Source organism: Aethalodelphis obliquidens, unplaced genomic scaffold (genome assembly GCF_003676395.1).
Source record: "Aethalodelphis obliquidens isolate GAN/ISIS:26980383/991018 unplaced genomic scaffold, ASM367639v1 scaffold4, whole genome shotgun sequence".
NCBI lineage: Eukaryota > Metazoa > Chordata > Mammalia > Artiodactyla > Delphinidae > Aethalodelphis > Aethalodelphis obliquidens.
In genome coordinates this window covers 5,560,823-5,583,361 of record NW_020837948.1, presented here as the reverse complement: position 1 = coordinate 5,583,361, position 22,539 = coordinate 5,560,823, and the positions used below count along the sequence as shown (strand labels likewise).

Here is a 22,539-nt window from a genome sequence, read left to right as displayed (position 1 = left end):
ACTATAATATAAATAAGAGAAGTAGACAAATGATATACATATAGTTTGATGAATTTTCACAAAATAAGCACACTGATGCGATCACTACCCAGTTGAAGAAATATAGAACATCACCAGTATCCCAGAAGCCCTGCTCATGCCCCTCCTTGTCACTATTCATTGCCCCCAAATGTAACATTATTCTGACTTTCAACATTGCAGATTAGTTTCGCCTAATTTTGAACTCCATATAAGTGGAATCAAATGCTGTGTACTCTTTTATATCTGATTTCTTTCACTCAACATTACTTTGAGGAAATCAGTAGTATTAAATAGTACAGTATTTAAGCATGTGAATATACCACAGTTAATTTATGTTTTAGACTTCGAGGTCATTTTAGTTTTTGGTTTTTATGAATAATGCTTCTATGAACATTCACGTTAATATATTATTTTCTTGAGTATATACCTTGGACTAGAATTGCTAGTTATAGGGTATGTGTAGTTTAGCAGAGTAGTTACACCAGTTTATATTACCTTCAGCAGTGTATGAAAATTCCAGTTTCTCTACATTTTTGCCAGTGTTTTTAAACTTAGGTGTTTTGAGTGTTTTTAAACTTTGATGAGGACTTAATTTGATTTTGGATAAAGCGGCCTTTTATAGACCACCTTTCCAAAGGAAGCAGACACATCCCTGTAAACTCTCCCTACAGTGTGTACAGTGGGATGAGGACCCTTTGAAAGGAAACATTATCCTTTCTCTAAGAATGTGTTTTTGAGGGCTTTTCTAAAATTTCCCTTACAGAACATTCTTTCGGGTGGATAAAAAATTTAAAGAATAGAAGGTACACAAAACGAGGGAGGAATAAAAACAACGTTTAAATCAAGTGACTTTCACCAAGGAGTGATAGAAAAAGAATGCCACCACCATTAAGCTGGTTCAGAACCGTTGTTAAGGAACAGTCGAGTGAACACAGGGAGATGATTGTTGAATAGTTCTTTCTTCCTCAGTATTAATATTTTTTATTTTAAATATCTGATAGTTTTATAAGTTTGTAAAGGAAATTACTTAACATATTTCTTTTTTTTTTCTCCCTTTTACTGATCATATGCCTTTTATTTTCTCTTGTAGCAAAATTCTTACCAACCAACAAATAAAGGAAGATACAAAGTCTTATAAAACATCTGGAAAAAACTTTTTACCTGTGCTGGTCTGTGATACATGTGGCAGTTGTTGTCTGCAGTTTACAGTGTATTTTAAGTTAAGATTTTTAAAATTCTTTCTTGCTGATTTTTTTTTTAAATACAAGAAACCAGTATTTGCTAATGAATTTTCTTTCAGTAAGTATCCCCAGAATTATCAAACTATATTTAAAGTTTCCATTAAAGTGCCCTTTAATGTAAATCTGGATAATATTCCAGAAGCGTAAGAAAAGTAAAATATTTGGACTTTCCATTGAAGGAAATAAAGTATATAAGTCGCTAAGGGGCTATTCACCTTATCTTCTTGCAATGAAATTGTGATAATCTCCTCAGAAAAGGTAAAATTCTCTAATTTTGTGACCACCTTGAGCTTAAATCTTACTTGACTCAGTGGAACAATATGAACTATATTTAAGAATATTATAATAGAATTTTTACAAAATGCATTCACAGTTTTTGTTTCAATTTTTATTATCATGTATGGGCCATAGTTGGACTGGTTTTTGGTTTTGTAAAATTAAAAATTTGTAGTATAAGAATTTTTTGCATTCCTTTACACTGCTAAGAGTTTTAGTATTTACTACTTTTAGGTTCCCCTAACAACCTCTGGCTCTGTGCCTAGCTACTAACTCTTTTCTAATCTTCCTTAAAAGAAAGTGATTTGTAGCCTATAAATATTAATATGATTGTTTTTTTCCCCTGAAAGTGTTCGTTTATGCATCTGTACATACAAACACCATACTAATCTGATTTTTCTTCAGGATTATTGAATAGGTTGTGAATTTTCTTTCTTAAAAAAAAGTATAATGGCACTCACATTTTAAACTTAGACTTTGAGCATTTCTCAGTGAAATTCAGTTCACAAAGAATCATAAATTATATTTTTGAGCCTTCAGATATATTTCCTGAATATTCTAATTTAAATTGCTATAATTGGATCACCTAATTTTTTTCAAGACTCCTGGTGTATTAGAACTTCATATTGTTGTCACTTCTTGAAAAAATAAAATTTTCAGGAATTAAATAGATGTATTTCTTAAATTAAAAGATATAGAAGTTCCCTTGAGTATTCTTGACTTAGAGTTTTTAAAAAAGAAAAAAACCAAAGAATATTATAGCTGTTAAATTATTTTAATAGTATGTTAGGTGGTTAAAGTGACAAGGAGTATCAATCATGATTTCTTCAATATAAAGTTATCCTTAATGAAAGTCTAAGGTATAACTTGGAAATATTCTTGGATCCCTCGCATATCCTCTTTTTTTCTTGGAGGAAGAAAACAGACACAACACAGCAACAGAACCAAATAAACCATTTACTATAAGATTTCAGGCATCTTGGGCTCCTCCCCCCCCCCCCATTTTATTTATATCCTTATTTTTGTTATCTAGTGATAGTTTGTTTCTTTTGATAGAATATGTTGCAGTCCCACGTTGATGGCAATTGGTGCTCCCTTCAGCCTGCTCCATGGTCACTTGGAGATTCAGAGTTTTACATCATTTTAGCATTATTACGTTTATGTTTGTATATCTAGTTGTAATAAGCCACTAATAGTACTTTGTTAAAATGAAGCACATTTCTCTGTTATTACATTTTTTTTGTTTTGTTGTTGTACGTGGGCCTCTCGCTGTTGTGGCCTCTCCCGTTGCGGAGCACAGGCTCCGGACGCGCAGGCTCAGCGGCCATGGCCCACGGGCCTAGCTGCTCCGCGGCATGTGGGATCTTCCCGGACCGGGGCACGAACCCGTGTCCCCTGCATCGGCAGGTGGACTCTCAACCACTGCGCCACCATGGAAGCCCCTGTTATTACATTTTTTTAGTGTCACAGTCTTTGATTTTTAAGATTTGAATGACGTACCAGTTAATTTGTTTTTTTAATGCAATATCAATATTTGCTCATGTTTTCTAAATTCCTTATAAAATAAAGTTAATTTAGTCTGAGTTTTCCTAAAATTATCTTTGCTGAAATGTTTTCTGATGTTTATTTAATTTTGTTTACATTGCTAGGCATGTGAGAGAGGTATTATACTCTCTGTATCTTTTTAAAAAAATTCTAGCAACACAAAATATATAGTTCTATCCAAAAATATCTTCCTGAAGAAGGCTCTTAGTCTTTAATGGTGTTTGTATTTGGCCTAAGATAGGCTGTAGGTGAAATAATGGGTCCATGTGCCAGTTGGTGTTTTATCACAGTGACACTCATTCTTAGAAAATGGAAGTATAGAATGAAATGATAACGGCTAGATTCTCTTCAACTCCTTTTAGACAGTTTTATTATCTGATATATTTCATACCTTACTAGCCTTGTTGGTATGCACGTGGTATTGAACTGGTAGTCACAGTATACCTGTGACTGCAGTCCTTCTTTTGCGGGAGGCATCCCCTACGTGCAAAGAAGTTTTTGTTTGAGCAGAACCAGCTCTTGAGTACCTGGGATGTATAAATCCTACGAAGCCAGCTGTGGAGCCCACTTCTAAATAATTCATCAGCACCTTAAGAAACACATGCTAGAGAGCAAAGCCTCCAAAGTTATAACTTGTCTGTGTGTGAGCTCTTTTTCCTATGATGCCTTGCTTTGCTGTATAAAACCATCAGCTAAAGTCCTTTAGTGGCAGATAACATAGCACTTGTTTAAGATAAGAGCTGGGGGTCAATATCAAAAAAAAACAACCCAATCCAAAAGTGGGTGGAAGACCTAAATAGACATTTCTCCAAAGAAGATATACAGATTGCCAACAAACACATGAAAGGACGCTCAACATCACTAATCATTAGAGAAATGCAAATCAAACCACAATGAGGTATCACCTCACACCGGTCAGAATGGCCATCATCAGAAAATCTACAGGGACTTCCCTGGTGGTGCAGTGGTTAAGAATCTGCCTGCCAATGCAGGGGACATGGGTTCGAGCCCTGGCCCAGGAAGATCCCAAATGCCGTGGAGCAACTAAGATTGTGCGCCACAACTACTGAGCCTGCTCTCTAGAGCCTGCAAGCCACAACTACTGAGCCTGTGTGCCACAACTACTGAAGCCCACGTGCCTAGAGCCCGTGCTCCGCAACAAGAGAAGCCACCGCAATGAGAAACCCGCGAGCCGCAATGAAGAGTAGCCCCTGCTTGCCACAACTAGAGAAAGCCTGTGCCCAGCAACAAAAACCCAACGCAGCCAAAAAATAAAGAAATTTTTAAAAAGCTACAAACAATAAATGCTGGAGAGGGTGTGGAGAAAAGGGAACTCTCTTGCACTGTTGGTGGGAATGTAAATTAATACAGCCACTATGGAGAACAGTATGGAGGTTCCTTAAGAAACCAAAAATAGAACTACCATAAGACCCAGCAATTCCACTACTGGGCATATACCCTGAGAAAACCATAATTCAGAAAGAGTCATGTACCACACTGTTAATTGCAGCACTATTTACAATAGCCAGGACATGGAACCAACCCAAGTGTCCATCGATGAATGAATAGAAAAAGAAGGTGTGGCACATGTATACAATGGAATATTACTCAACTATAAAAAGAAACGAAATTGAGTTATTTGTAGGGAGGAGGATGGACCTCGACTCTGTCATAAAGAGGGAAGTAAGTCAGAAAGGGAAAAACATACATATGCTAACACATATATATGGACTCTTAAAAAAAATGGTTCTGATGAACCTAGGGGCAGGACAGGAATAAAGACGCAGATGTACATGGGGACATGGGGAGGGGGAAGGGTAAGGACATGGGGACATGGGGAGGGGGGAAGGGTAAGCTGGGACGAAGTGAGAGTAGCATTGACATATATATACTACCAAATGTAAAACAGACAGCTAGTGGGAAGCAGCTGCATAGCACAGGGAGATCAGCTCGGTGCTTTGTGACCACCTAGAGGGGTAGGATAGGGAGGGTGGGAGGGAGGCACAAGAGGGAGGAGATACGGGGGTATATGTATACATATAGCTGATGCACTTTGTTATACAGCAGAAACTAACACTAACACAACATTGTAAAGCAATTATACTCCAGTAAAGATGTTTAAAAAAAATTTTAAATAAAAAGATAGGGGCTGGGGGGAAAATGGTAGTTGAAGTGAAGTCCAGGGTAAAAAACTATATTTTGTTTAGTATAATGCCCCATTCTGGTCCTTTTTAGATGATGGATGCTAAGTACATGTAGCAGGCGTGAATTCTGAGTGGCTAGCCCAATGTGGTCAATGAGAATACTCTTCCTCTTAGAACTGAGTCTGGAGCTACCAGTTCTTCACATTGTGGTATATAGTTTTATGTAAGAATTGGAATCTATTGACATTTTCTTATGCCTTCTGCTTCTGGCATGAAAAGCTGAAGCTAACCTTTAAAAAAAGTGTGTATGTAAATATAGAGAAAGAGAACGGATGAATGTGTGTGGATAGGTAGAGGGGATGTCTTAACATTTTATTCAGTTTAGGTGTTGTAACCACCAGAAAACCTTAATAAATTCTCACTGGAGTGAGGCATTTGACTTGGAGTATAGCAACATCTTACATGTTGCTTAGTGAAACATATGCTGTGTTTTTAGGCCAGCTCTCTGGAGCTAAAGGTGGCTACATTTCCATCACTAGGTAAAGATTCCCTGGTGTATTACCAATTGCAGATATTTGAAGGTCCTTTTTTTCTGTATCAACTTATAATTTTACTTGAGCAGGAGTCCAAGTAGAGACATGAAGAAAAAGTGTAAGCAAATGAATTCTTTGCAATATCCCAACAATATCAGTGGTCTCACCTTTCTAGGGCTTTATGGCCAAACTGGTATGTAAGTGCATACCATCAAATCACATGACTAGTGAGGAATTTACTTTTGATTATTTTTCTTGACCTTGTTCTCTTCCAAATATGGCATAAGCTTATAGAAGTTCATGATTTTGAAGCTCAAGCCTTTAAAAATTCTATATTTGTGTTAACCTTGTTCTTCTAGAGGGGTAAAAATGTGAAATAAAAAAAAGTTTTAACCCCTTTGGAAAACTGGAACTCAGAGTTACTCTCGCAGATATCATTAGGATTACTGTAAAAGCTATAGAGTTTCAGAATTTAAGAAAATTCTAATTATCTTTAATAAATGGAAATACGTGATACTTCATGTTTTGAGTATTAGTCCCTTTTCACAATTTTGCCTATTATAGAATAAAGAAAATGTGAGGATTCAGTATGAAAAATGTGCTCTTTGACCACAGAAAAAGCATGTTATTTGAACTTGGCACTTGGTAGTAGGTGGATTTTTTTGCAGCCTGTCAACTCCCAGCAGTTCTAGAAGCCTTGGGTGTTAAAGTGTCCTTGGCCTTTATTCCTGAATTCTTAGGAGGCTCTCAGGTGCCTGTGTCCAGCCAGTGCAAGGTAATATCGAAGGTAATATTTTCTTTCCATACCTTTGCCTGAGGGAGGCTTCTGGGAGCTGAGATTCCTAAAACTCTACTGTAGACTTTTGAAAAAGAGTCCTCCCCATCCCCGAAGCCAGCCCACGGCCCAAGTCTCAGATTTGGAAAGCTCCATGGAAAGAGCAGGGGAGTGGATGTCTTTAAAGAGAGCCCAAGTTCCCCTGTAACTTTTTACAGTCTAGAGTTGCTATTATAAGTGTGTTTGGGATGGTACTAATTCTGTGATACATATTCAAGTTTGAAAGCCACTGATAATCTTCACTTTGTTTTGTTCTTGGATTTTGACTGCCTGTTATCTAAAGCAGTGGTCTTCAAAGTGGGGCACATGTTTAGTAAGCCATTGGAAAAAGGGAGAAAACACTGGATCCTCTATTTGTATTTCTTCTTTGAAATCTCATCTTTTAGGTTCCCACATGCCGTGGGGCAGCTAAGCCCGCGCACCACAGCTACCAAGCCCACGGGCCGCAAACTACAGAGCCTACGCGCCGCAACTAGAGAAGAGAAAACCCGCACGCCACAACAAGAGAGAAGCCTGAGCGCTGCAACGAAGAGCCTGCGTGCCGCAACTAAGACCCGACGCAGCCAAAAAAAAAAAAGTCCACATTAAATCTCATCCTTTAAATTTTTTGAGTAGATTTTATAATATGTTGTTACATGATATATCATGTATAGTATTATTACAATTTAGAATAACAGTTCATATACATAATTATAAATAAATTCACATATTGGGTGATACTTGGACAACCTTAGGCAAGTTGATTAAATGCTTTAAAATGTCTCATTTTTTTCATACATAAAATAGAGATAATACCTATCTGTTTTTGTGAGGATAAGATGAAATAATACATATAAAGCATTAAAGCGTATAAAAACGGTGCCTGGCATATGGTAAGCATTCAATAAATATTAGTACTCTTATTACAATGGGTGAATGGGAGTGCATTTTCTTAGGCTATCTTTCAATATTGCTGTGTCTTTCAGTATTGCTATAAGCTGTATATCTAGCAAGGACAGTCAGTGGCTACTGATAAAATCTAGAAAGTGAGATTCATTTTTCCTATGGATATCTTTCGGTTCAAATGAATAGCATTTAAGAACACTTGTTGCCTTAATTGAAAGGTCTTTAGGGGCAGCCAGTTTCCCACTCTAGTCGAATATTCCTTTTATGGCCTTCCATTCACATGTATACAATCACCGCTTATCATGCAAAAGTATTATTAACTAGTGGTTTGTCTATATTATCTGGCCTACTCTGGGCCAGGCTGAGGTTTTTGGAGAAGGAATGAAAAGTGTCGAACTGAGTCCAAATCGTATTTCACAGGTATACACTATTGAAGAAATGGAGGTAAGTCAAATAGTGTGACAATTGAAAGTGTGCTCTTTTTGCAAATGAAGTGATGATAAATGGATATGCTCTTGAAAAAGCATATCCATTTATCTGCCTGTGTTTTGTGTACTATAGCACCTCATGAAGACCAACCTGAGATAATTATCGGAAAACACCAGATCATTGCATTTAACACTGTATTTTGATTATTTTGAGTTTCTGCCTACCACATCAGAATGTAAACTTCCTGATGTTAGGGACCTTGTCTGTCCTGCATAGCTTGTACTTTGAATTCAATAAATATGTTGAATTAACTAGTTACTTGTCCATAGTCACACAGCTAGTAAGTGGTAGACTGAGGATTTAAATCCACATCTTTCTTTACCTATTAGCTCATTTTATTTCACAGCCCTACAAGAAAGACATTATCTTCATTTCACACATATGGAAACTTCTGGAAAAAGCAGTGACTTGTCCGAGGTACCATAGGAGGTGAATGGCAGAAAGACATTCAAACCCGGGAATGTCTGACTTCCTCTATTACTCTGGCTACTTCCCCATTGGGCCTGCAAATCATTTGACCTTATTAGCGTGAAAGGTTTTTTTTGGCCGCGCCTTGCAGCTTGCGGGGATCTTAATTCCCTGACCAGGGATTGAACCCTGGGCCCTTGGCGGTGAAAGTGGGGAGTCCTAACCACTGGACCACCAGGGAATTCACGCAAGTTTTCTGCTTAAGTGGTTTTATGTACAAACGCCATTTCAGTTGGAAGTTTAAAGTTATGGATCTGGAATAGTCATGGTATGGCAGCACAGCAGTGCATTCTCACATTTCCCTTCAAGAATAAAAAAGAAAACTTCCTTAGAGAAAACTTGTTTTCAAAAAGTTTTTTGGAAGGCTACTTAATATCCCCTAAAATCTGTGTACATATTTTAGCTGTTTTCTATATTGGTATTCTCCTTTTATATATGAGCAATAGTATGATCAGTCCTGTTTTCTAGTATTCTATAGGAGTAATTAGAATGATTATTAGAATCATTTCACAAAACCCTGCTTGCCAAAAAATGATTGAGCTTGCCTGTTGTATGTACTGTATTTGGTTTGCTTCCTAGCTTGTGTACTCACCCAGAAAAGTTGTTGCTCTTTATTTCCAGCTGACAGCAGCACTGGGCCAAGTGTGCTCATGGTGCAATTCAGTGTTAAGAATTAATTCCTCAAACAGCCTTCATTGCGTGGGCAAAAGGGATAAGCACCTGCCTCTGGCTTCTTCATGCTGTCAAAGAAGTGTCTTCCTGGGAATCCCCCGGTGGTCCAGTGGTTAGGACTCTGCGCTTTCACTGCTGGGGCTGGGAACTAGGATCTTGCAAGCAGCAGAGCCTGGCCGGAAAAAATAAAAGTTTTAAAATAAAATAAAACAACAACCATGATTTATTAAAAAAAAAAGTGTCTTCCTCTCGGCAGCCTTCCTAATTCTGGATCCTCTCCTTTCTGACGTTTTAGAATTAACGGACCGAAGAACCAGGGAAACTAATCCCTTCTGCTAAGTGGCTTGTATGGGGTGACCCATATGCCAGAAATCTCGCAACAGCTACATAGAAGGGGAGATTTTGTAAGCAAGCTAATTCTTGTCCCATCCCTTCCTGTGATGGTGGAATGAAGAATATGGTAATTCAGAGGAGGTCATGGATATAAAAACTTGTTAAACTTTTAATATTAGCTTCACAAAATGAGGCTTTTCATTATTACATGGTGCTAGGGCTGAGGGCCCAAACGCCTCATGTTATTTGAATATTCCCCATTTTATTTGCAGGTGGAGATTTCACCCGACCCATTCGTAAGTAACTAAAAGAGGCTGAGTCCTTTTAATGTGCTTTGGGCAGCACCTAGCACAATAAGGGATTAATAAATCTTTTTGCCAACGGTGATTAAAAGCACAGTTTCTGTAACAAGAATGCTGGGTTCAAATCTTGACTCCACCATTTATTAGTCCTGTAATCTGAAAAATGGGGTCGGTAGTAGATCCAGCATCACAGGATTGGGTTGAAAAATCCACGTTAGGAAGTTATCCCTTTGGTCGTGCGATCTGCACCAGAGCCTAAGGAGCTCCTTCCTAAGCCCCACCTCCTGTCGTCCCCGTGCCGCGCAAGCGCAGCCCGGCTCCCTGGGCTACTCTCCGCAGGCTTGCGTGCTGGTGGTCGGCGGGAGATTGGGTCTCGCGACGTGCGTGTGCGTGTGCGTGCGCGTGAGCGGTACTGGCGAGCTCGCGCACGCCGCTGCTTGCTCCGCGGGGCTGTGGTGGCCTCTTCCTGCTCGGTCCGGTGGTGCACTGTGAGCGGTGGCTGAGGTCGGAGCCGTGAACCAGCGTCCGCTTCGCCGCTGCCGCCGCCCTGCCTGCTTTTCCCTCTGTCTTGGGCTCTACGCGCAGTGTAGAGGCGCCGGGCTGGAAAGAGAGCGGCGCCAGCGTGAGGTTCCCAGCCGATGGGCAGCCCCTGGGCGCGCTGAGGGGCCGGGCTACTGGCGGCTGAGGTAGGTGGGCGCGCGGGGGTTTGTCAGACTGGCCGGGAGCAGAGTCGGGGCGACGGGTGCTCGTGGAGAAGGCAAGGAGGGGGCCAGAATGAGGGCCTAGCCAGCTGGTGAGAACAGGTCTCCGACCCGCGCCTGAGAAGGGGCTCTGGCCTAGCTCGGAGCGAGAGGAGGGACCCCGGTCGTAGCCTGCTCTTCTCCGGGCTTGAAGCCATTATTTAGGGGGAATTCCTCTTGCGGCGGGGGGAGGGGTCACCCTTTCTTTTCTTTGCGAGGTCAGAATCTTCATTCCTCCCCGCCATCACTTTAAATTAATGCTTGCTGGCTTCGTGATGGACGTCTAGATGGAGTGGCCTGTGGACTTGACCAGCTTGCAGAACTCCGGTGCACGACAGCGGGCTATCAGTTATGATTATCGAAGAGGGTTCACAACCCTCTCTTTAGTGTGGGCGTGTATTTGCTGCAAAGTTCTTATTGCTGATACATTAATAATCGCTTTCGGGCACAACAGGTAATGAATTTTTAAACGCCTCTTGTCAAGTAAGGATTCCGGCACTGGGGAAACTGCGCCGTGGAGGCACAATTAAAGAGTAGAAAGAAGACAAAGAAGACCGTTATTTATGTTCTCTCCTAGTATAAGAACTTTCCGTGGTGGAGCAGGATGCGTCGCTACTGGCATTTGTTTTAGCCTTTGCTGAATAGACTTTCTGAGTGATTGAGGTCGATCACCAATGGACTTTAATTTAGAATTATAAAATCGCATATGATTTTAGCTAGTTGTTACAAGTCAAATGACCTGAAATAACCTCTGAGAATTATGTGGTGTTCGCTCCTCGGAAGAGAGCAGAACCTGGTTTTCTTGAAAGGAAGATTTTCTCCATGTTTAAAAATGAATGCATTGTGAAGTTACTAAAAATAGTTCTTTATGTTGACAGTGATGACTGCCACATTCAGGAGAAGGAAAAGGAATTATTTCGTAAAGAACAGCCCACGGAAAGACTTCAGGGGTTAAATACGCAGTAAAACAGCTTCAGGGATGGCAAGTTTTAGCATATGCTTTTAAGAATTCTAATTGAGTCATAGTTAAAATATATCGAAGCTCTTAGTTGATTCCCTTATATTTAGTGAACTATTTTAAAAGATTTTTTTAACCTTTGCTAGTTCTGTATTCTTGGATTTCGTTCAGCGCAAACTTTCTAGAAATGTAGTATTCATTCTGACTCTATTAAGAAATGTGGCCTGCATGCTTTCAATGAACTCTGTACTATAGTATGGGAAGAGTCTTTCAAGAAAGAACAGTTAGCTGGCGAGCCCTGAGGTGGATGGAACCAGGGAGGCGTTATTAAATGTAGGATTAATGCTTGTATATGCACATACTGCATACAAACATACAAATTCTAGGGCTTCCCTGGTGGGGCAGTGGTTGAGAGTCCACCTGCCGATGCAGGGGACACGGGTTCGTGCCCCGTTCCGGGAAGATCCCACGTGCTGTGGAGCGGCTGGGCCCGTGAGCCATGGCCGCTGGGCCTGCGCGTCCGGAGCCTGTGCTCCGCGGCGGGAGAGGCCACAGCGGTGAGAGGCCCGCGTACCGCAAACAAGCAAACAAACAAACAAAACATACAAATTCTGCATGCGCTCGCCTGTGTGTGTGCGTGTGTTTATGATGGTTATGCACACAAGGATCTAATGGTGCTGACTCCCATCTTAAAAAGTTGACACCTGAAAGTAGAAAGGGATTGGTTTTAGCTCTGTTTCTTGTTTCAGTTAACTTAAAAAAAATAATAAATTTACTTATTTATTTATTTTTGGCTGTGTTGGGTCTTTGTTGCTGCGTGTGGGCTTTCTCTAGTTGCGGCGAGTGGGGTCTACTCTTCGTTGCAGTGCACGGGCTTCTCATTGCGGTGGCTTCTCTTGTTGCGGAGCACGGGCTCTAGGTGCGTGGCCTTCAGTATTTGTGGCACGCGGGCTCTAGAGCACGGGCTCAGTAGTTGCGGCGCACGGGCTTAGTTGCTCCATGGAATGTGGGATCTTCCTGGACCAGGGCTCGAACCCATGTCCCCTGCATTTGCAGGCATATTCTTAACCACTGAGCCACCAGGGCAGCCCCTTTATTTAACTATTTACATGAGTAAAAGTTATAGTAAATTTCTTGTCCAGCTTCTTAATCAGTAATTGAGTAAGCAGAATACTGTACTGATTTCTTGGTGGTAGCAGGGAAGGAAAATATAGAACATATAGAAGACTTGCCCTTTAGAAATGTTCTTTAAGTCAGTATCTTACTATCTTCCCTGGGATAAAGAACTTTACTCCTGTCTATTTTGTGTTCTGATGCTTAGAATAGTGTTTTGCATGGAGTTGGCCCTCAATAAACATGAGCAGTGTCAGAAGTTAATTAACATAATACAAACCAAATTCATAAATTCCTGGAGAAGATTAAAGTAGTTGAAGATGGGTGGATTTTTTTTTTTTTTATTCCAGGTCTACTGTTTAAATGGTGTGTTTTTCTTCAGTGTTGGTTGTCTGAGTAAAGGATATGTGGTAGAATCTTGCTTCTGAAAGCCTAACATAATGTAAGCTGAGACTGTATATCCTGAGTGATAATAGATGGTGAATGTTCTGATATATTAAGAGAAAATGAAGTTAAAGGAAGTAAGGTCCAGAGGGAAGATTTTGGTAAGTTAGTGATAGGCATTTAAAAGGCATGAGCTATAAACCATTGAAACAGATTATAGGAAAAAAACATTTTCTCCCTTTACTGGCAGTGCTACTTGTGGAAGAGAACTGGTACCTTTCTATCTCTTTATACTAGAGCTTTCCAGCAGGGTGATTTCTGAATAATAAAATTGAAAAAGGGATCACTGTAGGAATTCCCTGACAGTCCGGTGGTTAAGACTGTCGGCACTTTCACTGTGTGGTCCAAGCCTCAGGGCACGGCCCAAAGAAAGAAAGAAAAAGTAACCACTTTTTCTCTTATAATCTGCTCAAAGGTCTCAGTGTGTTTCTCTTTGTATTTGCATGTGGGCTCTAGTCTAGTTTTATTGGCAATAAACTAGTATTTTGATTCCTATCTAATTCCTGTGTATATTTCTCAGTTAGTTTATAACTTGTAGGGGAGAGGAATGTGGTTGGTCCCTTCACAAATCCCAACGTTGGCTTTTTTTCAATTTGGAAAACAAATCTATTTGATTTAGATGTTGTAGATGTTATCAATAGAAAGGTTCTGTGGATATTTGGAGAGGTTATCAACAGAACAGTTTTATGATTATTTGGAGAAGTTATCAACAGATTTTATGGATATTTGGAGAGGTAGGAGCTTAAGATGTGAATAAAAACTTCAACAGGAGTGTTTTATTTTATTTTTTTATAAATTTATTTATTTATTTATTTTTGGCTGAGTTAGGTCTTTGTTGCTGTGTGCGGGCTTTCTCTAGTTGCGGCGAGCGGGGGCTACTCTTCGTTGCAGTGCACAGACTTCTCATTGAGGTGGCTTCTCGTTGCGGAGCACGGTCTCTAGGCAGGCGGGCTTCAGTAGTTGTGGCTTACGGGCTCTAGAGCGCAGGCTCAGTAGTTGTGGCGCCTGGGCTTAGTTGCTCCGCGGCATGTGGAATCTTCCCGGGCCAGGGCTCGAACCTGTGTCCCCTGCATTGGCAGGTGGATTCTTAACCACTGTGTCACCAGGGAAGACCAACAGGAGTATTTGAAATTGAGTTTTCGGTTTTCATTTTAGTATAGCTGAGTGATTCCCATGATAGGTGGCAGATTTTTCCCCCCAAGGAATATTTGGCAATGTCTGGAGAATATTTTGCTTGTCACAGATTGGGAGGGTAAAGAGGAGGGTGTAGCTACTGACATCAAGAGGGTGGAGTGGGTAGACGCCAGGGATGCTGCTAAGCATCTTAAAATGCACAAGACAACCCCATCCTCCACCTGCCCCCACCCAAAAGAATTATCTGACTCAAATGATAGTGGTGCTGTTGAGAACCCCAGTTGGTTCTGAAGTCAGATTATCTGAATTTGTATTTGGCTTTACCATTTCCTAATGTGTGACCCTGGCAAGTTGCTTAAAGTTCCTGCCTCAGTTTCTGTAAAACAGAGCTAACAATATGTTCCCCATGGAGTTGAATTGTAGTGATGATTAAGTCAGATAATGTGCAAAGGGCCAAACTTATTACCTGGCACGTAGAAAAATCTGAAAAAACTTTCAGCTAATATCATTACATTTGGAACACATCTTGATGATCTCTTCTTATTTCTTTTTTTTTAAACATCTTTATTGGGGTATAATTGCTTTACAATGGTGTGTTAGTTTCTGCTTTATAACAAAGTGAATCAGATCTCTTCTTATTTCTCATCTGAAATTAGAATTTGAGCAAATGAAGTGATAATAAACTCATTCTCTATCCTTGGAGAATAAGTGAAGAATCATTCCATTTAATGTTTGTGTTTAGCTCACTCTTGTTTTATGTTTTCAAGTCTATAAGGCTTCTGCCATAAACAAGTAGCTTCTCATTGTAAATGTTTTTCCTTCATAGTTAAGACTTTAAGCTAGCTGGCCAGTGGCTCTATATCTGTTGATTCTCAGCAAATATTTAGTAATGTAACTGAATTCAGTTCTTTGACTTCATTTCCATTTCCTTTTACCTTTATACCTGAAATAAATTTGCAGTGGTTTTGGCTCACATTGATTATCTATTCTTAGCCTCTGGGAGTAACTATTTTCATAACTGAGGTTTTGGTACAATTTTACATTTATGAAAGGTGCAGGCGAACTTCTAACAACTTGGGGCTGGACCTTCGTATACATTCAAAATATGAATTGGAACCCATGTGGTTTTTTTTGTTTTTTACCTTATTGAAATATAATACTGTAGTCTATATAGACTCTCATTTTCTGTGTGTCTAAACGATATGGCTAAATAGAGAAACAATTCACAGGGATGTCTTCACAGATAGAGAGTTTGGACTGTTTGTCAATAAGCCACAGAGCTCTTGTAAGGGAAGAAGATCCACATCATTATTTATGGTCAAGGGAGAAAGCAGTGTGGCACATTCAACTTTTTGTCTTGATAACCACACTTTAAAAATAGAAAGTTTTGGGCTTCCCTGGTGGCGCAGTGGTTGAGAGTCCGCCTGCCGATGCAAGGGACGCGGGTTCGTGCCCCAGTCCAGGAAGATCCCACATGCCGCGGAGCGGCTGGGCCCGTGAGCCATGGCCACTGAGCCTGCGCGTCCGGAGCCTGTGCTCCACAAGGGGAGAGGCCACGACAGCGAGAGGTCCGCGTACCGCAAAAAAAAAAAAAAAAAAAGTATTTTATTATGATCGTTACACATATTTTTGTAGTATAAGTCTCTGTAGTTTCTATAAATGTTCACTTATTTCAGCTAATGGAAACCTTTTTTTTTTTTTTTTTTTTTTTTTTTGGGGTCCACGGCCCCCTCCTTTTTTTGGCCCCTCCCGTGGCGGAGTACAGGCTCCGGACGCGCAGGCTCAGCGGCCATGGCTCACGGGCCCAGCCGCTCCGCGGCATGTGGGATCTTCCTGGACTGGGGCACGAACCCGCGTCCCTTGCATCGGCAGGCGGACTCTCAACCACTGCGCCACCAGGGAAGCCCTAATGGAAACCTTTGTTTACCCTTTATGTTGTTATTGCCTCCTGTTTGGATAGAATAGTTTAGAGGGAGTCAGTACCTTTGGCCAACAGATTGTGTTCTTTCCTTGGTACATTCTATCTTTTGTAAAGTGTAACATACACTCAGGATTCTGTATAAATAATAAATGATGATAATGATAAGGAAGTGTCCACCTTGTGAAAACTGGCCAGATCAGAAGTATACATGTGGGAAATATAATGAAAGGCCAAAGGAAGACATTCTAAGAATGCTAGGGAAACTTAAGAAAAAAAGAATCATGTTAATAACAATTCTTGTCTTTATTATTATCTTTTTAGGATTTAGTAGTCTAAAAGAAAAGAGCCTACAAAATGTAGCAGATTTCATGTACACACTTTGCTAATTCCTAAGTAGAGAACATTGTAACTACAAAATCAGAACTAGAATTATCTTGCATGGCATTTGTGCCTGCCAGTGATTAAATTGAGGGAAAAAAAAAGTATCTGAATCTGCTGATGTGTGTTTGTTTATAAGTGGTCTGGAGTCCTGCCTGTCAGCTAATTTTAGAGAGCCTGCATAGTTGTTGGAAGACAGACTGTTTTCCCACTAAATGCTGTCATACAGATATATATTTGTATATGTGTATTTATGCATATTTGTCTTTTATTTTTGGTAGAAAATGATGCATCCCGTTGCCAGCAGTAATCCAGCTTTTTGTGGGCCTGGCAAACCTTCCTGCCTCAGTGAAGATGCCATGAGAGCTGCTGATCAGTTTGACATATATTCCTCCCAGCAAAACAAATACAGCCACACAGTCAGCCACAAACCAATGGCTTGTCAGAGGCAAGACCCATTAAATGAAACACACTTGCAGACTACAAGTGGCAGAAGCATAGAGATAAAAGATGAACTAAAGAAAAAGAAAAATCTCAACCGATCTGGTAAGCGTGGCCGGCCTTCAGGAACCACCAAATCAGCAGGATACCGGACCAGCACGGGCAGACCCCTGGGAACCACCAAAGCAGCTGGATTTAAGACAAGTCCAGGCAGACCTTTGGGTACAACTAAAGCTGCGGGATACAAAGTCAGCCCAGGGAGACCTCCAGGTAGCATTAAAGCTCTATCCCGTCTTGCCGATCTTGGTTATGGCTGTGGGACTGCTGCTTTTCCTTACCCTATGATGCATGGTAGAGCAGTTCATGGCGTAGAGGAAACCAGCAGCGAAATCAAGCCGCCCAATGAGTGAATGAGGCAGGAAAGGAGGGCCAGGTTTAGAAGGAAGATTGTGAATAATCCCAAAGCTTGGTTTTATTTTGACATACATGATTTTATGGCCTGGGCTTTCCAAATTTGTTTTCCCATTTGATTTTTTTTTTCCTGCTTTTGCTCAGAAACTGTCATATGCTGACAGATGCACTCAGGGCATAGCAGTGGCATTGTCTTTGTACATGGGTTCAAGTGTAACACCTATTTAAATCATTTTTGCTTTTCCTTTGGAGTTATGGTTGTGTCTCATTTCATTACTACTTTTGGGTCATTCTAAATAGATGCTTCATGTACTAAACAACTGAAACCATTATACCTATTAGTTTGTGAAGTAAGCTTACAATATAATAAAGATAATATCTAAGGTATTATTAACTGATGGAACAAAGCAAACTAATGATTCAGGATTACTTGAGGTAGTGGCTGTGAGGTTTTTTTGTAACATGTTCATGAGACAAGACACAGATATTTGTATGCTTTGGCATTTACTTAGGTTTCATATGTTAAAAATCTTATTTTTAATGTTCTAGGTTTAAGCAGCTTCCTGTTTATTGATCTACATGGCATTAGTTGATTTAACTATTATTCCTTTAAAAATTCTTTAGTGTTTGCCTTTCAGCCATGTTAGGTTGTGTATTTTTTAATTGCCTAAGAGCATGTATACCAAACACTACAAACAATTCATATTTGCAAAAAAAATAAACTTTTTTATAAAAACTGCACATTACATTTTTGGTGAAATATTGAATACAGTGCATTCTGAGAATAGCATATTTAATATAATAGGAAAAGAAACATTCTTAAGGTCTGCATGTTGCTGTAGTTACTACATTTTGTCTTTCATATACTTAGTTTTAAAGCATTATGCTTAAAGCATTTATTAATGTTCATTCATTAAGAATATTTTTTAGTTTTTTCTGATAAATTGTCCCATTGCATTAGCAGTTACTGTGGTTTCAGGTCTGTATCTACCAAAGGACAAAAATTGAATGGTAGACCGTAAAACTGGTATAAACAAAATGTAGTTTTCTGACTGTCAGAACCCAAATATTAAGAAGTATATAGGAATCCATCTATACATGAAACATGTAAGAAATATGTTGGTTAGTTTAATTAAAAATCTCATGGTTGCTCTAGTGAGACCGCTTCATTCAAAATAAATAATACTAAAGCAAAGTGTTTGCTTTAGAAGCAAAATAGATAGGAAAGAAAAAAACATATTGGGTAGATATGTATAGAAGGGACAGGGGGATATCTCTCTTCCCTCTTTCTGAAAGTAATATTCTTTGTTAATATACATTTTATTTATTCTGAGTTCTAAATAAAATAAACTATTATAAACTTTGGATTTGGAAAAAAAAATTCCACTGAACTTTAAAGTTACAGTGTATATGTATTTGTGAGCTTAAATGCCTTTGAGATTATAATGTAGATTTGCAGGACCCCAAAACTTTTAAAATAATTAAAATTTTAAAAGGGCACATACTGTGTTGTTTGGGCTTGCTCTCAGTTACTGCAAACTCTGACTGCAAATGGATGTCATGTTTCATACCTTTTTTATCAGGAAAAAAGCAGCAAGCCTTCAGGTGTTCCAGTGATGCCTGACACAATGAGCTGGACTTTATGCTGCTCTTTACAGTAAGAGGTGTTGCATTGTATGTGGGGACTGTGTGTGCACTGGCATCTAAGACAGTGACCTCAACAATTTTAGCTTTGCACAAACCATAGAGAACAATGTTGGATGACTACATAATCAGTTGTAACATTCTGGCAGCTAAATTGCTACAAGAGTTTCTTCTTGCAGAAGCTTAAAATATAAAACTTTTTAAATAATTTACTTAGAACAGTATAACTTCTGACACACACACAGATGCTTATGTCTTTATTCATAAGTTCATCCATCCACTTTTATTATGTATCTGTCATTTAGTTGTTTCTCAAGATGATGTTCAGCAGTTGGCTGCTTAGAAATCCTCTTTTGAATTCCTGAAAATAGTTGTTTAATTAAATGTTCTTCCATGGAATTATATATATCACTGTCAAGGGTTTGGTTGCAGGTTGTGTTTTATAGTACACCCATTTGACATTTCCCTTTCGGTTTATTTGCTTTCCTGATTTTGTTATACATGCTCTTTCTCCCTGCCTTTTTCTACATTCACTCCCCTCCCCCTTTCTCCATCCTCCAGCACATCTACTCGGTGGTGCTGTGCTGTGTGTCAGAAGATAAAGCAGGTGTGTTAATGTATGATGAATCTTATATACAAGTTAATGAAATGGTGAGATCAACTAAAGGAAGTATGTTCATAACAGTGTTTATTAACATCAGGAGCTATGTCCCAGGAAAAAAGGGGGGGGGGGCGAATGGCTACTTTTGTGAATGGATAACATCATTTAAAAAGCTGAATTTTCTGTGTTCATGTGAGTCGTTACCTGGAGTATTAGATCTGTATGCTGATGAGCATCTCCTGATTGCACTTCCTTTTCTCCTTGTGAACAGTTTGTTGGTGCCATGATGAAGAGAAAGACATCTAAATGATAACATGAATGAAGTCTTAAAATACAAAATATTTTTACTTCTCTATAAAGACTACATTGTGCATCTTTTGTAACACTGTCTCTTGTCATGATAAACACTGAAATAGCATGTTAAACAATTGCCTATACTTTAATATAATCAGTTGGGGAAAACTGGCCTTTTCCTCCCACTGTATGATTGTTCCTTGAAAGGTAAATTAGTAATTTTATATTGTGTAATTCTGTTCTTCACAAAATAGGTTTCACTATTCTATATTAAAACTTTGGTCAGAAAATGATCTGCTCTTCAAGTAAGTTTGCTTTACTTTTTTCTTTAAAAAATATTTTAACATGCCTTATTTATTCTTATATTAACAAATTAGGAGCTAATACAGATGAAACTTCCATTTTTTGACAGCTATAACCTTGCATAACTAACCTTTAGCGTGGGATGATTTTGATACTATCTTTGGAGTTTTGCACTGGATATTTAAAAAAATGCTAGCACAGTGTATTGGAAGAAAATAAGTGATTAATTTTTAATATTTGGGGATGTTTTAAAAATCAGTATTTCAGTTAGACTAAAAAATTCTTTATATTTTTTATTTACTTTTTAAAAGAAACATCTGTTAAAGTAGTAAAAGTAATATTCATTCCAAACTAATGTTTGTGTGAATTTACATGTATATTTTCATGAAATAAGAATAGCGTTTCTTTGAATTAAGGAGGAAAAAAAATTATCTGGATCCATTTATTAGGTTAAAGGTGATTCATCCAATGTAAGAAAAACCAGTGTATGAGCTAAAGAAAAAAAAAAGTTTCTCTTTTATATTCTAAGACGCTTTAAAAGAACAATTCAGGGGATATTGACAATAACTGCTACTCTGCCAGTCATTGTCTATATATGCAGTAAAATTTTATGATCCCTTTATAGTAAATTATCAATATAAGAATTCACAACAGTTGTTCAAAACATTTTTCCCCTTGAACATAAGATATTTTGATGCTATTATGTTTTTGTTTTTATTATAGCTTAACTATATGCTATTAAACTCTAGGATGTATCTGAATCTTTCCTTTGCTTTTCCCCCCTACTCCCAAGTAGATAAATCTGTGCTCTCACAAATAATGTATTTAATTTTTGGAAAATTTAATGCTATAGTAAATCAAGCGTGTGATTTATAGTAATCAGACCACTTTGATTCTTTGAGTTTCAGTTTCCTTTTTCCACAGGTAATTATGGAGAAAATAATTACCAGTTAACTGATATAAGCACGCTGTTCTCTGCTGTAAAAAGTCTGAATAGATACTGTGTATGTTTTTATGTCCATGAACTTGAGCTACTCGTGTGCAATTATGTGTATGGGAATGGAGTAGTGTTCATGATTTGTATCTGCATCATCATATGGATGTATATTTATTAATAAAGTCATTACTTTAAAACCAACTATGTTTACTACTTTATTTCTTAGCAAAGTATTTTCCAAGTAGGGTAATTGTAAATGGTAAAACCTCTTTCATGATTGGTGGTCTTGTATTTTCCTTGGGTTGTGCTTTCTGAAATCTGCCTCTCTCTACTTGTTTTTCTCAAAATAGTAATTATCTATATATTTGTAATTTAAACTTCTAACTTATAAATGAATCTCATTTTCTTCCAATTATTAAGATACTTCAGGCTAATGGTTCTACTAAAGGCTTAAATTATTATTTTTTTTTAATAAATTTATTTATTTACTTTTGGCTGCATTGGGTCTTTGTTGCTACGCACGGGCTTTCTCTAGTTGCGGCAAGCGGGGGCTACTCTTCGTTGCAGTGCACTGGCTTCTCATTGTGGTGGCTTCTCTTGTTCTGGAGCATGGGCTTTAGGCACACGGGCTTCAGTAGTTGTGGCACATGGGCTCAGTAGTTGTGGCTCACGGGCTTAGTTGCTCCACAGCATGTGGGATCTTCCTGGACCAGAGCTTGAATCTGTGTTCCCTGCATTGGCAGGCGGTTTCTTAACCACTGCGCCACCAGGGAAGCCCTAAAGGCTTAAATTTAAATGTGATTGATCCTTTTAGTTTGAAAAGTTTAGATATTAAACGTGGCTAACTTTTTTAGTGTTAACTTAGGGATAGCAGCATGTGCATATTTTGTAACTGTCAAATATTGGAGATATAAAAAGAAAAACACTTTCTCCTAATTATTCAAATATCTAATTACCTTTTCCATTTTCTCTGAATCCTGCACATCATCTGGAACAGAGGCTGGCAAACTAAGACCCACTGCCTGTTTTTGTAGTTTCATTGGATTAGCCATTCCCATTTGTTTACATATTGTCTCTGGCTGCTTTTGCAGTACAATGGCAGACTTGAGTAGTTGTGACATAAGTCCTGCAAAGCCTAAAATTTACTGATTATTCCTTTCCTTACAGAAAAGTTTGCTGACCCCCCCTTATCTAGAAGGATAAATTGGAGTAGGAAACAGCAAATACAATTTAAAATTGAATTTCAAAACCTGAGCAAGTGATGCTTTTGGGGTTTGTTTTTTTTTCTGGCCACACCACATGGCATGTGGAACTTCACTGACCAGGGATTGAACCCACACTCCCTGCAGTGGAAGTGCAGAACCTTAACCCCTGGACCACCAGGGAAGTCTAGTGATGGCTTTTTTTTGTTTTTTTGTTTTTTAGTAATTTTATTATTTATTTATTGGCTGCATTGGATCTTCGTTGCTGCGCACG

The 22,539-nt window shown here is 38.9% G+C and overlaps 2 protein-coding genes across 12 annotated transcripts in view; both read left to right on the top strand.

Moving 5' to 3' along the window:
* DDX46 (DEAD-box helicase 46) overlaps nt 1–1,721 on the top strand; it is a 61,003-nt gene extending 59,282 nt beyond the window's left edge. For all 3 annotated transcript variants that reach the window (XM_027097214.1, XM_027097209.1, XM_027097204.1), the window contains one exon: nt 1,112–1,721. In XM_027097214.1, the coding sequence (XP_026953015.1) occupies nt 1,112–1,159 (48 nt within the window). In that variant the 3' untranslated portion in view covers nt 1,160–1,721. The remainder of the gene's footprint in view (nt 1–1,111) is intronic.
* Nucleotides 1,722–10,162: 8,441 nt separating this feature from the next.
* On the top strand, nt 10,163–21,265 carry CUNH5orf24 (chromosome unknown C5orf24 homolog). 9 transcript variants are annotated; one of them, XR_003430916.1, is made up of 5 exons: nt 10,168–10,430; nt 16,714–17,143; nt 18,868–18,941; nt 19,490–19,535; nt 19,801–21,265. XR_003430916.1 is itself a non-coding variant. In XM_027097192.1 (4 exons), the coding sequence occupies exons 2-3, from the start codon at nt 16,717–16,719 to the stop codon at nt 18,906–18,908; spliced, it is 468 nt and encodes a 155-aa protein (XP_026952993.1). In that variant the 5' UTR covers nt 10,167–10,430; nt 16,714–16,716; the 3' UTR covers nt 18,909–18,941; nt 19,801–21,265. The 9 variants fall into 9 exon arrangements, 5 of the variants coding, with proteins under 5 accessions (XP_026952951.1, XP_026952993.1, XP_026952983.1 ...); XM_027097192.1 differs by lacking the exon at nt 19,490–19,535 and having other exon boundaries at nt 10,167–10,430; XM_027097182.1 differs by having other exon boundaries at nt 10,167–10,430; nt 19,490–21,265.
* Nucleotides 21,266–22,539: the final 1,274 nt, after the last annotated feature.

Coding starts and splice junctions, on each gene's coding strand:
- CUNH5orf24 (XM_027097150.1), top strand. CDS start 16,717: ATGATGCATCCCGTTGCCAGCAGTAATCCAGCTTTTTGTGGGCCTGGC.